The 16,023-nt window shown below is 44.0% G+C and overlaps 1 protein-coding gene across 2 annotated transcripts in view; it reads left to right on the top strand.

Annotated features, from left to right (window-relative positions):
- Positions 1-10,094: 10,094 nt before the first annotated feature.
- The window catches only part of LY75 (lymphocyte antigen 75), a 46,260-nt gene continuing 40,331 nt past the window's right edge, over positions 10,095-16,023 (top strand). Inside the window, exons 1-5 of one of the 2 annotated variants that reach the window (XM_064451440.1) lie at positions 10,095-10,313; positions 12,565-12,939; positions 13,931-14,104; positions 14,382-14,546; positions 15,147-15,257. In XM_064451440.1, the coding sequence (XP_064307510.1) occupies positions 10,211-10,313; positions 12,565-12,939; positions 13,931-14,104; positions 14,382-14,546; positions 15,147-15,257 (928 nt within the window). In that variant the 5' untranslated portion in view covers positions 10,095-10,210. Of the gene's footprint in view, positions 10,314-10,756; positions 10,985-12,564; positions 12,940-13,930; positions 14,105-14,381; positions 14,547-15,146; positions 15,258-16,023 lie in introns of those variants that run through there. The other variant, XM_064451442.1, reaches the window with a different exon arrangement.

The raw sequence follows: 16,023 nt of genomic DNA, 5'->3' as shown, positions 1-16,023 counted from the left end.
GTTTTTCACAGTGAGGACAATCAACCGTTGGAATAATCTCCCCAGGGAAGTGGTTGACTCGGCCACATTAGACACTTTCAAGAGTCATCTGGACAGGGTGCTAGGCCACCTTGTCTAGACTGTGCTCTTCCTAGAAAGGTTGGACTAGATGATCCCTGAGGTCCCTTCCAACCTGTGATTCTGTGTGACTCATTAAGAAACTGCTGACCAGACAAGTAGACAGTGAGGTGGATTGAAAATTGGCTGAAATGCCAGGCTCAAAAGGTCATAATCAGTGGCACAAAGTCCAGCTGGAGGGCAGTGACTAATGGTGTACTCCTCGGGTCAATACCATTTAACATACTCATTAATGATCTTGGATGATGGGACACTGTACCCTCAGCAAGTTGGCAGAGATCTGAAGACTGGGAGGAGTGGCTGATACACCAGATGGTTGTGCTGCCATTCAGAGGGTTCTTGACATGTTGGAGAGATTGGCCAAGAGGAATCTCATGGAGTTTAACAAAGGGAGGTGCCAAATCCTGCATCTGTCGAGTAATGTCCACACACACTGCTAGGGTCTGGGGACCAACCGGCTGGGGTGTAGCTATACAGAAAAGGACCTGGGAATCCTGGTGAACACCAGCTTGAACATGAGCCAGCAATGTGCCCTTGTGGCAAGATGGCCAACAGTATCCTGGATGGCATTAGGAGGAGAGTTGCCAGCAGGTCGAGGTGGGTGATCATTTCCCCCTACTCAGCACTGGTGAGATACATCTGGAGTGCTGGATCCAGTTCTGGACTTCCCAGTGCAGGAAAGATATGCATTTACTGGAATGAATCCAGCAAAGAGCCACAAAGATGATTAAGGGACTGGAGCATTTGTCAGACGAGGAGTGGCTGAGAGCTGGAGGAGAGAAGGCTCAGAGAGATCTTATCAATGTATCTAAATACCTAAAGTTGGGGAGAGTAAAGAAGATGCAGACAGATTCTTCTCATGGCATTCAGTGAAGGGACAAGAGGCAATAGGCACAAACTGACATACAGGAAATTATTTTTAAACAGAAGAAAAAGTGTTTTTACTGTCGTGGCAGTCAAACACTGGAGCAGATAGCCCAGAAAGGTTGTGGAGTTTCCATCTGTGGAGATATTCAAAATGCAGCTGGACACAGCCCTGGGCAACCTGCTCTAGCTGACCCTGCTCTAAGCAGGGGGATGATCTCTAGAGATCCTGTGATTCTTTGACTTAGTTACTTGGATTAATTTCAACAGCATCTGAGTATTTCTTCCAGGTTCACTGACTGTAAAGAGATTTCTGTTTCCAAAGTCTGTGTGTGCCCATGGGACCTAAATATGTGCCACAGGTTCCTACTGGGGCATTTAAATACTGCCTATGATAGATCCAGCCCCAGGTTATTCTGTACGGCTGAACTGTCTAAGCACTGTGAAATACACACAAACCTTAAGAAACTTAAGGACTTCATAGAGTGAAGTGCTGCTGTTTAATAGAATACATGTAACAACTGATGTTTTAAGACTATGTCATATTATTGTTCCCCAAAAAGAAAAAGTGTAGACGTACTCCTCAAAGAAATAGGGCTATTTAATTAAGCATGAATTAAATAGATCACTAACTAGAACTCTACATGCAGTTGCATTTTCTTCACTACCTTAACCTTTTGTTCATTCTCCATTCCTTTACATTTTTGTGATTTATTTAGGTGTATTGAGAATAAAGATGTATACAAATCAAGAAGTGATAATAGTACTGTTTAGTTATTTTAGCGATTATATAGTATTGCTATCTTTTTCCTTTTTTTTCCATTTAAAAATATAACTAGAGGTGCACATGCAGTGTGGTAAAGTCTTCCATAAGTATCATAAAGAGCAGGCTTACTCCTTGACAGCCTCAGCAAAGAAAAGAGAGTGGGCTCAAAATCAAAGCCAGGAACAGGTTCAGCTTGGACATGACTGACAATCTCTACAATGGGAGTACATCATACACAGAGGTAATCTCTGAAGTGGCCAAATCCTCAACGCTTTATAGCTTAAAATCTACTCTGAAGTTTTCTCTAGAAGCTTATTAATGGTTAGTGCATGTGTGGAGCACTGTAGATCTGAGTCATAAGGGATCTATGCTGTTCTGTACTATCTTCATCTTCCACATTCTCATATATTTTGTGTAAAGCACATAAAACCAGCTCAGCAGCAGTACTTGTGCAGTGATGAAGAGCTGATAGCAATGCTCTCATAGTCTCTCCCTGATTTACCCATGGTGTCAAGCACAGAGAGAAGTTCTATAAACTCATTTGTATGCACTGTCCACCCACAAACTTTATCTCAAGTTGTGTGAGTGTTGAGTCACAGGCAGGTAGTTCTTGTTCAAATCCCAGCTTCATGTAAGCTGTGGGTGATAACAAAAGCTATTTCAGTCTCACGCTCAGAACTAATGAGAGTAAGGTACAAATAATTTCTTTACAACAAAACCCCCTAAAATCAATAGAAAAATGTGAACAGCAAGTTCCCGTTAAGAGTGCCTGCTGTTTTGTTCACCCAGTAGGAGCTTTCATCCAGATCAAGAAATCACCAGTTGACCATATCAGCCAGATCACTCTTGTCCACATGCTTGCTGACCTCATAAAAAAACTATCTAGAGGCCTAGATGGTAAATACTACGTTTAGAGAAGGTGTGTTGGTGCTACCCAGAAAGATCATATTTATCCAGGTGTAGACTAATGCTATCCTTTATCACAGTTTTTACTGCCTTGCCTGGCACTGATGTTAGGCTTGCCCCCTTTTAGTGTCATCCATCCTGTCCCCTCATTTTCCCTGTGGAAGCTTTTTTAGAGATTGGTGTTGCATTGCCTCCCTCCAATCTCCAGGCACAGAACAAGCTTGAAGAGAAAGGTAGGTCCATTAGTAGTTCTGCTATTTCTTACCCGCACTGCTTTAGAAAGCTCAGGTGCCCATCAGACAGTCCTGCCAATTTGTTACTCTGCATATTTGGGATTACAGCCTTTCCAAAGTATGGGGATCATCTGCTTATTCCAGTGAACACATGCAAATATATCATTTACCTTCTCTGCAAATGTTTTGGCCTATCCTCATTTTACTTTGCAGTTTTAATTTGATCTGGCAGACTTGGGTGGACTTCAGGGTCTTGATGTGTCTAAAGAAGGATTTAATATCAGCTTGGCTTCCTTATGCTAGCTAGTGTTCGCACTTTTCTATTGCCATTTCACTGTGTTTTCCTTCAACATGCTGCTTTACGATCATTTCTGTGTTTTTAATTTGGAGATGACTTAAACTTCTTGTTTCTTATCATCTACCCGGTGGTGAGATTACCTGTGCCCACTTCTTTTTACCAGTTCTCAAGACTTTAGTAGATGGCATACGCCGATGCTGTGCTCTACATCCTTCAGGGAATTTGGCTCCACCTCTAAGAATTCACTGTTTCTAGCTGCTCTTCTTTGTTCCCCCTTTACAAGCTTTCTCACTTACATGTCTCTGTCCCTTTTGGAACTGGGTGCAGCCGCTGTGAATGCTTGGCCTTTGTCAAGCCTGTGGGAATGTTGAATATAACACAGGAAGAGCAACTGTAAGCTGAAGATGTGGACAAGATCTTGCACGCTAATGAGGACCAAATGAAGGGCTGTGTCTCTTCTGTGGCTTCCTGGTCCAACTGCCCTGTGAAGCAGAATTGGTGGAGTCTAGTGTAGTGTGTGTTATATTCCAATGCTGCAGTGTCCAGACAACACAGGGGTTGCCTGAAATACAGTTTTGGTTGTATTTCCTGCCCATCTGACCTCTCATGGCATACCCTCTCTCCTCTCTGCTTGGGCAGGCAGTCTGCAGACTCAGTACTACACATGCTTAAAGCTGGCGTTACGGTCCATACAGATTCTGTGTCACTTGCTGGATCTTTACTTTGTTCATTTGATTTGGTTACAAGCTCTCACTCATAAATTTCACTACCCCATTGCCAGCAGAGGTGACTCTCAGCTTTCAGTATATTTTATGTTCTGGACTATGGTGTCCTACATGTGTCTAGCGTGTCATAGTCTTTGCGTAAGACGAGGCATTTGATATCCCTCAATTTATTCACTGGATTTTTAGCATTTGTGTAAAAGTATGTATTGTTGCAGTATTTGTTTCCTTCTTCATCTCCCATTTGAAAGGCACTCTGTTTGTTTTCCATTCCTTATTTCTGCTCTCTGGCCTCTCCTGCACTCAAGAAGGCACAACTTCTAAACCTTTTGCTGGTGGCATACTGAACTGTGTGTTCCCCACACCTGCTGCGCTTCACTTCATATCTCAATCAATCACAGCCTTTAAATGCCAGCAGTTTAGCCCCCAATGACTCCACCCTTCCCACACAGACTCTTTTTATCCCAAGTGCGGATCAATCTGAAATTTTGGTCTTTATACCATCCTCTTAGCTGCACGTTGAAAGTTTGCCGCTTCCTGGTCACATGTAAGGCAGTGGGGGCATTTTGGAGAGTGCTGTTAGAGAGGGTCTTATTGTCATCTTCCCTTCAACAAGCTGAATTTTGCTTCCATCATGTGAGACTCAAAACCACAGGATCTTCCCCAGGACTTTCAGGGAACTGTTCTGCTTTGCATGTTTAAAGAAGAAAAAGAAAAGCTTTTTCATTTAATTTTAAAAGCTCTTCCACCTAAATTAGTTTTTATTTCCATAAAAACATGTCCCAAATTATAACTGATGTTCTTTTAAACCATTCCTCCAAACCAAATTTTTTGCAACAAATGTAATGTGGTAATATGATCTGAGTTGCCAGCTCCCACAGTCATAATTTGAGTAATAATCCCACACTGGCACAGTAATAACAGAAAACAGCTTTGGAGGAGATTGAGCATATTGACACTGCCAGTAGAACTACTACACTGAGGCACGATTCCCATTAAAATCGCACAGTGCAGGTGTCAGAGACCCTTTTTTAAAGTGCTGCAGAAGAGTATAATTTACCACTTGCTTTATGATTTAAGCGGTTCTCTCAATGTTGAAGTACTGCTTGCATTATTTTGTTGTTCCAGGAGCACGTAGAGATCCCAGCAGGAGTCAAAGCCAAACGAACACACAAAGACAGGCATTCCCTGCTATAAACAGACAAAGATGCAGAGTGGGTATGTCCACACTCCTTTCTTTGTCTTACTTCTCAAGCCTGTTTCTAGTATTTCAGTAGGCCTCATCTAATCTGAGTTTGATTACGCAGCAGGACAGAGCCAGAGGCAGCACTACAGAAATTGGTGCTGTCACGTTTGAGTAAAAAAGGAAGTTGGTATTAGAATAACTATAATAACATCTAGCCTATTTATTATGAATTATGGCACTTCAAGAGGGTCAAATGTGAGAATCCCTAACAATAATAAAACCTTCAAATGCAATGAAAATCTCAAAATCTTGGAACTCATGCCAAAGCTTCATACAGAGGGTGTTAGAGAGATGTCAGAAATACATGAAAATTCAGCTGAGAGAGCGTGTGATTTCATCTTAAGTTTACTGTGCAATATGAGAGTTTCATAATATGCTAAAAGGTTAGGCTGCTGCCACTGAAACAGGAAATCTAAAGCAACAACAGAGAGAAGCCATTTTTCCTTTGTGTTCCCTTTTTGCTAAAAGCAAAATATTGTTTAAAATAATGAAGTCCTCGACATCCAGTTAAAAAAGCAAGCCAGCCAATAAAGTGTCCATGAATAAAAGACCATCCAGGTGGAGTTAGTGCAAAACCAAGTCAAAGCTATTACTTAAAGAACTCTCTGGATATGATCTTGCTGTATCCAGCTCAGTTGCTGGATGCTTGTCCCCTCCCCTTTGAATTTTAACTTTTTTTCTTTTCTTGGCCATGTATGGGATTAACTCAATCAAACCAAACTTGTGTATATGTCATAAAAGGATCATGTTTACGCTTATGGTAAAAGTTGCAATTGTCCTTTTTGCTTTTCCATTAAACTACCTTTAAACATGTCGAGGACTGATATTTTAAATGGTTAGCAGGCACTTGACTCAAACCAGAGCCATGTTCTAATACTAAACTTAACAGCAGAGTCTAGGTAGGACTGAAATCTTTGCTGGCTGCTTTGTGGGCACCACGATTTTCTCAGAGAAAGTCCTCTAACTCAGGAAATAACTCCGCTCCTGCAACTCTCATAAACCCTTATTGTTTGGTAGGGTTTTTTTCTTGTCTGGTTGCTTAGTTTGGGTTGGGGGTTTTTTGGTGTTTTTTTTTTTTTTTCCTGTAAGGGCCTGGGTATTGCAAGCACCAATGTTGCAAGGTGGAAAAAGTAATAAACAACTAGTGTTCCCTGTTCAGATGTCACAGTTTCAAAGTCACTACTGGGAGGAGCAGAGAAAAGCAGAAATTACCATCTCCAGAGCCTCTTCCCACTCTTTGGAGGCGCTGGAAGTAGCAAATCCTTTTCCAGCATTCCCTTTGCGCTCACTGGCATGTGGATGCACTCAACCTAGCCAGAAAAACTGGATTACAAAGTGTTGACTGTAAAAGATGGAGGAAGGTTGCTGATGCAAAGTGTGTATTTCATGTGGTGAACAGAAGAGAGATGGGGTGGAGATTTATGGATAGACAGGTGTTGACACTTTCTGCAGCTAATGCTACTGTTATAAACATATGGGCATAAAAGCAAATAAATTATGTGTTGATGAGCAAGAAAGACTCCTGCTAGAAACACAAGGCTCTTAGTCATGGTGTTGGCACCTCGAAAGGCCTTTTCTTGACTGGGGAGGCAAAGTAATCTGCTTGGAAGCAAGAGAACAGGCTGCTGTGCATTACTGTCAGCTCTGTGCTTGGGTCCCTCCGGTATCTGAAATTCTGTATTTGGTTATGTCTGCAGGCATGGTTGAAGTTTGCTCTGCTCTTAGGGCTGCTTTGCAATGAGCTGTAGGTATTCATGGGGATGTGGTAACGCTTGTGATTTGCAATACAGAAATTGTTCACTGATGATGCTGTGAGTAACGCTGCTGTGCAGCTCGCATTAAATGCAGAAGCCTCACTGATAAAGCTAGGACAAATCCTTTGGGAAGTAGTTATGCAGAACTAGTACCAGAAACAGATACCAGTTGTATAAATGTTGACATGGACCAGCTCTTTAGTGAAATAGAAGCACGTGGACTCGACTCAGCTGAAGAGCTGGCAGCCTAGAAGTCACTGGTGGCAACTGGTAGTCTTGTAATGGACGTGGGGGCTAGCTTTTCTGCATGGATTTCTGGTTGAGCTCTTGGGATACGAGATATCAAAGGACATTTTCCAGTGCCCAGATCCTTCTAATTCCCCTGTGCGTCAGTGGTCCTACAGAGATCAGTGTTGTCACGGTGGGTTTTGGCCTGCACAGGCTGCCAGGGAGACTGACAGTCTTTTGCCTTCGTGGGGGAATGTGTGGCATCAGTGTGCAAAATTTGGTTAGCCACAGAGACACTGTGCAAGCCCACTGAAGGGTTAACAACCACAGTTTGCATATTAGCTTTTAATTGATCATTTCCACAGACCACGAAACATTGTACCGCAACTTATTTTACCTTAGTAGAAGACAAAATAAAAAAAAATCAAACAAAAGGAAAGAAACAACAAACCGAAAAAAAGTGTTTGTGTTCAGGCTTTTTTTTTAAGTGCTCTTGATATAAAAAACCCAGTAAAACTACTGTTTGCATGTGATTTTCAATAACTTCCTTTTTTTCAAACTTCTGTCATCAAAATGCTGGCTTCTTATTTTGTGCATAAAACACTTTAACCAAACAGTTGTACAGGTGTGAGTCTATACAGTCTTATCTGCCTGCTGCTTGGCTGGGGGCAGAGGGAAGGGATGTGTTTTGGTGGCTCACAAGGGCGGTACACTGTGTATCTCCTCCTACATTAACGTGTGACAGGGTTTAATTGCGGGGCACACACATGCACACAAAACTGAAACTAAGAAGCACCAGCACACGGAGCGATCTTTCCTATCCTCGGGCATTCTTCAATTTTTGAGCCAGGATCAGAGTGTGATCCTGTGTTATCTAGCATGGTATTTTATAAACAGATAGATGAAAAATGACCTCAAATTGGAGGTGCATATTGGGCAGCATATGCAATACACATTAGGAAACCTTAAAAGCGCCTCCCCTCCAGTAATATACATATTTGGTGATACATGTTGGGTGAAAAGGATGCTGTTAATTTCAGAGTTGCTGGTGTATGTTCAGTAAATATGCACCGCACGCTGTTAGTTTCAAAGTTAATCACTCTACTATTCTCCATACCAAAAGTGGGACAGTCAGTTATTACATCAAAAATAGCATGCATTCGGAAAGGTTCATGGGGATGCAGGGTTCACACCTACTGCTTCGTGTCGTGATGTTTTATTTAAAAAGAGACACACTATCCCACCATGTATTTAATTTTAGTTTCAATAGCTTGCTTTTGTATCAGGCTCACCAGTGGGGAATTTCTGCCTCCCACTCTCTGTGTGGATACTTTAAAGCTTTGCTCTTCCAGAAAACAAACGCTTTCCAGTAGCACAGCTTCGATTTTGCTGCAGCTATGGAACCCTCTCTGCCTGGACCCGACTTCTGATTTTTCAAATAGCTTCTGCTTTGGCAGCCAGGTCTTGCTCTGTGGTTTCCAGCAGGAGAGAACATTTGCTCACTTGCAGATGCCTGGTTTTGTTAACTGTCTTTCCGCTCAATTCCCAGCCCGGCACACCCTCAACTCCTGTGTTCCCGGGTGTCCAGATTCCTACATGATGGGCACATTCGAGACACATAAAACAGATTGCATGCTGCACTTCCCACCTCTATGAAAATCTACGTTTCTTTCCCTGAAGGACTTCTCCTCCAAGTCTAATCAAGATTTTTCCTAGCCAAAACTTTTTTCCTCGCGACTTTGCAAGCGCTTTCTTGCACAGCTGGGGTTCAAGCTATACAGCCTTTCCAGGTCAGCACTGAATCACCCAACGCACAGCTATAAACAGACAACGATTTTACTTTCCATACTTTCCATCAGTTTCCCTGCTTTCTCTTTTCCTCCTTCAGGCCAACTGGTTCTCTGCATCTCTCTGTTTTTACTTTTGGTTTCTGTAACTTCCTGTAGCCAGCATCATAATTTTCTCAGCAACAGTTATTTCAACTGCTCCCCATCCCATCCCCTCCTCCCTCTTCCCTGGCAGAAATAGATCAGACAATTGCAGTTTTAGCTGCTAGCTACCAGAAAACTCTTAGAAAGTATGACAAGGCCCTTGTCCCACTTCCGTTCCCTCTCCAGCTTCTGAAAGTCCAGCTAGCCCCTATGGGCAAATATGCAGAGGCAGCTCTGTAACAGGAGGGAGGGGAAGCCTTGGAGCATTGCCCGTGGGGGTCCCTGATGCTCCCCGTGGTGCTGAGGGCTGTGGCCCCCCGCCTTCTGTGTCATGAGGGACCCTGTGGTGACCCCCACATCCCCTTGGCTGCCTCCTGGCGGGGCAGCAACCCCCTGCCCATGCCCCATGGGGATGGCCACCTGCCCCATGGCCACCCACCCCACAGCCCCATGGACAGCGTCGAGGCCCCAACACCAGGCCCAGCCGGCACGCGGCCCCACAACCAGAGCAGGGTGAGGATTGCTGGGTAATACTTAGAAATTTATTGTTTGATCCATTTTTATGTATTTTACTTCAGTATCTGCTATTATTTTGGGTTTATATTCTCCTAACTTTTTGCCTTTTCTTCACTTTGAGCACTTATGCTTTCCCTTTCTTCGGCAATTAACCTCCTAAAAACTTTTTTTTTTAGTTTTAACTTTAACTACCACGTGATAATTAGGTCTGCTTTCCCATTTTTTTCTTAATTTCTCCTCCGGTTTTTCCTCTTTTCCCCCCCCTCCTCTTCTCTCCGTCTCCCCCGTGTTCTCCTCATCTTCACTTTCACACTTCCACTCGCGGTTCCCCTCTTCCGCGTCCCCCTCCCCTCCGCGGTAGCGCCGGGCCCGCCGGGGTCGGCCCTTCCCCGCCGCCCCGACCCCTCACGCCCGGCCACCGCCCCGGCCCCGCCCCGCCCCGCCCCCCGGCCCACGCCTCCCCGCAAACCCAGGACCGCTTTTCTCCTGGCAACAAGTGACGCTCCCCGGTGCGGGCCAATCCGCTCGCCCCGCTCGCCGTCCCGGCCAGCTGGCGGCGGCGGGCGCGTCGCTCCGGCAGAGCGAGCCCGGCAGCGCGCCCGCTCCGCGCAGCCTGCGCGCCGCGGAGGATGGCGCGGGCGGCGGGGCTCCGCCTGCCCGCCTGCGGCCTCGCCTCCCTCCTCCTCGTCGTCTTCCTCCTCCGCTGCTGCGCGGCCCGCCGGGACCCCTCAGGTAATCTGGGCGCCCACCTTGGGAGAGGGGGAGAGGCGCAGCGCGGGTGCGCAGCGGGCGCGGAAGGTCCCTTTCCGCCCCGGCGGGAGGCTGAGGGGGGAAGGCGGCGCGGCGGCGGGCCTTCCGTCCCGGCCGTCCCCCGCACCCCCGGGCGTTGCCCTGGGTGGGCAAAGTCCGGCTGCGTGGAAACAACGTGGGAAACTTACAAGGAGAAGCGAAAAAACCCCCAGACCCGAGACCGCCCTCCCGGAGCGTGCGCGTCGCCTGGGGCGTCGGGAAAGCCGCCGCTGTCCCGGCGGCCCCGGGCGCCGCCGTCCCGGTGCCTGCGGGGGCCGCCCGGGCCGGGGAGCCGCGGGCGGGCGGGAGGGAGGGAGGCCGTGGCCGGTCACGTCGCGGGGAGGGGTGACCCCAACTCGGGCAGGTCCCTGCGGGGCGCCCGGCCCCCGGCTCGCTCGCCGCTTGTGCGCAGCGGGAGAGGAGGGGGCTCACGCCGGCCCTCAGGCAGGGAGCAGGTGGGAAGGTTCCGTGCTGAGCGAATTCTCCGAAGGCGCGGCGCTGGCTGGGTGAGAGCCGCCGGGAAGCGCGGCGAGCTCCTCCCCGGGTAGCTGCACCTCACATGTCTGTATATCCTTTGCTGGAAACAGGCCCGGGTTTGTAGCTAAAGATGTCAGGTAAGAGCTTCATGGCCACAGCGTTGGACTGGAGTAATTAAGCACCGGTATTAATAAATTGCTGTACAGAGAGATCTGGTGAGAGAACTTCAGCGGTTTTTCTGGGGAAACTTTGAAAAGCCAGTTTTCTTCTCAAAGTCAGAATGAGGATTGTACGGGAAGAAGTGAAAGAGGAACGGGAACATCTGAGAAGAGGCCGACAATGCATTACAAGAAAGTGAAAAGTAAAAGAGGGGAGAATAAAAACCAAAGAGCAGACGTAGTGCTGAGAAAGCACAGGGTAAAAAGATACCACAAAAGCAGGTTTGGTTGTTAAAATGTTATTTAGTTAATGGTATGAAAGAGGCGGTTGGTTGAAGTGTGCTGTTTAGAAAAAGTCACTCCGGTAGGTGGCTGACTTAGAGATTCTTCTTTACAGTTTGACCAGCTCAGTACTATTTAGATACTATTTGGCACTTACACAGTGGAAAATTCACGAGTATACTGGGAAGTAGTGGTAAAATTCATTGGATAACATCACTGAATATTTTCCTTGCTGTTCAGCCAAACCTATTATTAAGTCATATTAAAAAAACACAGTAGGAATGTGATTGACAGTGCATTACTATTAAATACAAAACACTGCTCAGCAGATTCCTTATTTAAACAGGAGAGTAATAGCCTTGTGGGTCTGAGACAGCCAAGGTCCATTTCAGCCTGGTTACTGGAAGTTTTATGCTGTGGGGCCATTGTTATTGTGGCATAGAAATAGTTTCGGGGCATTTTTTTCTTGATTGGTTAGCTTAAACCTACTGCCACTTGTCAGAGGTGTTCTTATACTGGCAGAGGCGTCAGCTTGCCTCACTAGGGTGATCCATATCTTTTTTAAATTGTACACTACGCTGTGTCAGCTCTTTTTTTCCTTTTTAATGGCAAGCTACATCACAGCTGAAAAAGAAACTAGGGTTCCTTTATAATTTAAAAAATGATACTCCTAATCTTTGTGTGGCGTATTTGGTGGGATATTCATTCTAAAATTCTCTCCCAAAAGCAGTGCCAGTTAGTTTAGTAATACCGCAGTTGCACCCGCAAACCGGTTCATGTGTGAGCCTGTCATTCTATGTATCATCTATGGTACACAGTTTAAAAAGAAAAGTGCTTAGTAAATGAAAACTTATTAATTATATTTTATAGTACCTGCAGTGTGTAACTGCATTTGCAGATAGGCATGAGGACAAGATTCTTTACCCAGTAAGCTTACAAATTAATCAGGGGTTGATGCAATCAGCATGTGTTAAAATTAAAGGCAGCGTTCTCATCGATAGGATTAGACTTAGAAAACAGCCTCATTTTGTCTCCCTGCATTTTTTAATGACTTTGAAAGAGATCTTTTCTTTTCCCCCAGGAATAAAGAATACTCACTGAAGAGCAGGAAAATGTCCTTAATGTGGCTTATACAAAAGAGATAGTATAGTGCAGAAACAGCAGTTGGTGTACTTCTCTGGTAGCGTGTCTCAGAATGTGATTACACTTTTAAAAATGAACTTGCTGTGAAAGTGATACTGAATCATACCTATATGTGGTTGTTTGTTCTTATACAGGCAGTGATGCTTTTACCATTCGCCATGACACACTGAATAAGTGCATACAAGTTAAAAACTCACGGATAGTGATAGATGACTGCAGGGAGACAAGTGAAGCTTTATGGAAATGGGTATCCCAGAATCGCCTCTTTCATTTGGGGTCCAAGCAGTGCCTGGGACTTGATATATTCACCAAATCACTGTCTCGCCTGAAAATGGTTGATTGTAACTCAAGACTAATGCTGTGGTGGCGGTGTGCTGATGCTTCCATCCTTGGTGCCTCTCAGTACAAAGTGACTATCAAGAGTACCTATGTAACTGCAAGCATAAACGCAACAGACCAGTGGAGAAGCAACAGTTCCTCCCATGATATATGTCAGTATCCTTACCATGGTAAGTTTGCCCAGGGGGTTGGAGGATTTATTTTTCTTTTGTTAAGGGCTTGTTGCTGTATGCCTATGCCAATAAATTCTTAAAATTAATCATATGAAAAGACTGATCAGTAAAGCAATAGAATGTTTTGCTGTAGAGAGATATTGGTATTCAAGTATGGAACTTTAACTTTTTAATAAAAAATAAATATGCACATCTGCAGAAGTTGTGTTATCGAGTGGCTTTCTTGGCATGTTTACATCCCTCTCCCCATATTTTAGTGAAAGCCTATTTAATTATGAAGTATCAACCACCTTCTATCAGAACTGACACTGTCCCCTTCACAGTGATGGGAATTTTGCTGTTAGCTCGAACAAGAGCAGGATTTGAGGATATTTTCTTTGCTGGTAGGCTGTACAATCAAATTTGGTGCGTGCTGCTGGCTCGCAGCCTGTTGGACTGTCAGGAACCATCCATTTGCTTTGGTCTGGTAATCTGTCCAACTGCCCTGGAAGCCAGTCTCATCTGAAGCCTCATGCGTGCCAGAAGAAGTGGTGAAAACTTGCTTTATCATATTTAAGAGCAGGATTTTCTTTGTATATGTGGTGTTGGAAATGGCCCATTAGAAGAGCCCAGTAGGCTACAGTTTGAAATGTTTTCCCCTGGTGTGTGGTGATTCCTAGAGCTTTGTTCTGTAATAGTCTGTGCAAACCACCTGGACTTCAACGGGACAATGTATTTATCCCTAACTTACCAGGAAGGGGGAAAGAAGTTTCTGCTTGTTTGCCCACTCAGAAGAAAAAGTGCAGAAAAATATTTTCCTCTCATTTCTTTCAGTTCTGGCATTGCTGTATATTATCTGTAACAACAAGGTATGGTGTTTTAAGACCACAAGTGTGATTTGCATGCTTTTAAGTTAACTATGTCTGTACAAGGAGTTACACTGATTTGCTGTCCTTTCCTCCCCTAGACAACTTGTATCTACTTCTTTAATTTTTTTTTTTTCCTGCAGAGGTTTATACCAAAGATGGGAACTCCTACGGAAAACCCTGTGAGTTCCCCTTTCTGTATAATGACACGTGGCATCATGACTGCATTCAGGATGAAATGCATACGGGCGGGAAATGGTGTGCTACATCTGAAGATTATACTCGCGATGCAAAATGGGGAATCTGCTTACAACCAGGCATGTTGGGTTTCTAAATAGACATCCTAAAAGCATTCTCTCACTTCATGTATGTATGGCTCCACCTTGGCGTAGCACGCTGCTGTTAAGTTGGGTAAAAGCAGGTGCCTTTTCTATTGCAGCATTGACAGGATGATCAGCACACACTTACCCTGCAATATATGTGATTACCAATATAAAAATCAATAGACCTTCAGTATTATAATTTTTCTTTTGAAACCTTCCTGGTGTTTCAGTACAGTTATAGTTACAAGAACCTTCTGCTTCCTTTCAACAGAGGATGGTTGTCATGATATCTGGGAACGTGATCCGGGGTCTGAAAGTTGCTACCAGTTTAATACACAGTCTGCTCTTTCTTGGAAGGAAGCTTATCTTTCATGTCAACAGCAAGGGGCAGATCTACTTAGCATCCAAGATGCATCTGAATTAAGTTACATACAAGGTAGGCGTAATTATTTAAATACGAATATCAGGAAATCTTGACTAATTAACAAAGTGAAGACAGCATTTTAGTTTCTGTCTTAAAATTCTGGTTAAAACTTGATTGTACTTAAAATGCATTGGTGCTTTTATTTGTGTAGCAAAAATAAGCTGCTTATCTCACTTTAGAGGTTTGTCTTTTTTTTATTATTTTTTCAGTGCAGTTTCATTGCAGTGGTTAACTGTTGCTCATATTTATGAGGAATGTCCCCAAAATCTCAAATATGGGCCAGAGTGGCAGTTGGTGTTTTAGCAGCATGTTACTACTCACTTGTTGTTATGAAATCATCCTCTCTAATGTCCAGGATTGGCCTGGAGGAGCTATCAGTGTGCCTTTGGGAATATAAAACCAAAGGACAAACATCTGAAGCCATTGGGAGGGAAGACTTATGTGGGTGAATTCCTCTTCAGTTCAAGAAAGGTTGCATGTCTGATTATAGTAGCAGTCTATCTGTCCTCAAATGCGTGCCCTTTCAGATCACACTTTTAATTTAAAGCAGACCAGTAAAAGATGACCATTTTCTGTTAATAGTTTTCTTTAAAAAATTTAAATTATCTTCAGCTAAGGATGACATCGCTGAGATCTTCTGGATTGGCTTAAATCAACTGGACGTTTCTGGAGGTTGGCAGTGGTCAGATCACAAACCTTTGAATTTTCTTAACTGGCATCCAGGTAATGATGTTTCTGGTGTTATTAACAATATTCACAACACAAACTAGTATTTTGCTTAGCTTCCCCCCCCCCCCCCCCCCCCGCCCTTTGGAAGCATCTTGTCCTCCTAGCCAGTGAATCTTCCTGCACTCATTCTGTGCTTATGGATGATTAGGTTAATAAATCTCTAAAAAGGTAAAAACTAAATAGTATCTTTGAGATCCATTTCAGTAAAGAATCTACAGCTTCCCTAGCTGCTAAATTTCTCCTTCCACTGACAGAGTGGCATTGACTCTCAAATATTACAATTATTGATGTATGTGCAAGAACTGACATTAATTAGAAGCCTGACTTTTGCTTTTAAACCTCAAGTTTGGTTAAATTTGTTTTGAGGTGAAGATGAAAGAAGTATAAAACCTTTGAAAAACATTTTTTAATTACTCCCAAGTTCCTAGTAGAATTGGTGAGAGTTTTGTTTGTTTGGAATTTTCAGTGTGTATTTGTAATAGTCTCACAAATAGGCCATGGGTATGTATATATGAGAATCCTGGGGGAATAATAATCAGGAACACTGAAGCTAATACTGTTCTGTCATTCAAGCTGAATTTGACCTTTTTTTGTTTCAGTTTCTAGAATAGTGCTGTAACATGAATTCTGTGAAAAGATAAGAAGTGGTTTCTGTTATTTCTCTGAAAACTTTACTAAGAAGTTTCTGTGAGATTTTCCAAATGTGGTCTTTCTTTTGGAAAGTTTAAGGACTTTGCTGCTTGTACTACTGGCTGCACCT

This window comes from Phalacrocorax carbo, chromosome 5, assembly GCF_963921805.1.
Source record: "Phalacrocorax carbo chromosome 5, bPhaCar2.1, whole genome shotgun sequence".
NCBI lineage: Eukaryota > Metazoa > Chordata > Aves > Suliformes > Phalacrocoracidae > Phalacrocorax > Phalacrocorax carbo.
Note: the sequence above shows the minus strand (reverse complement) of the source record. Positions and strands in the feature narration are given on the sequence as shown.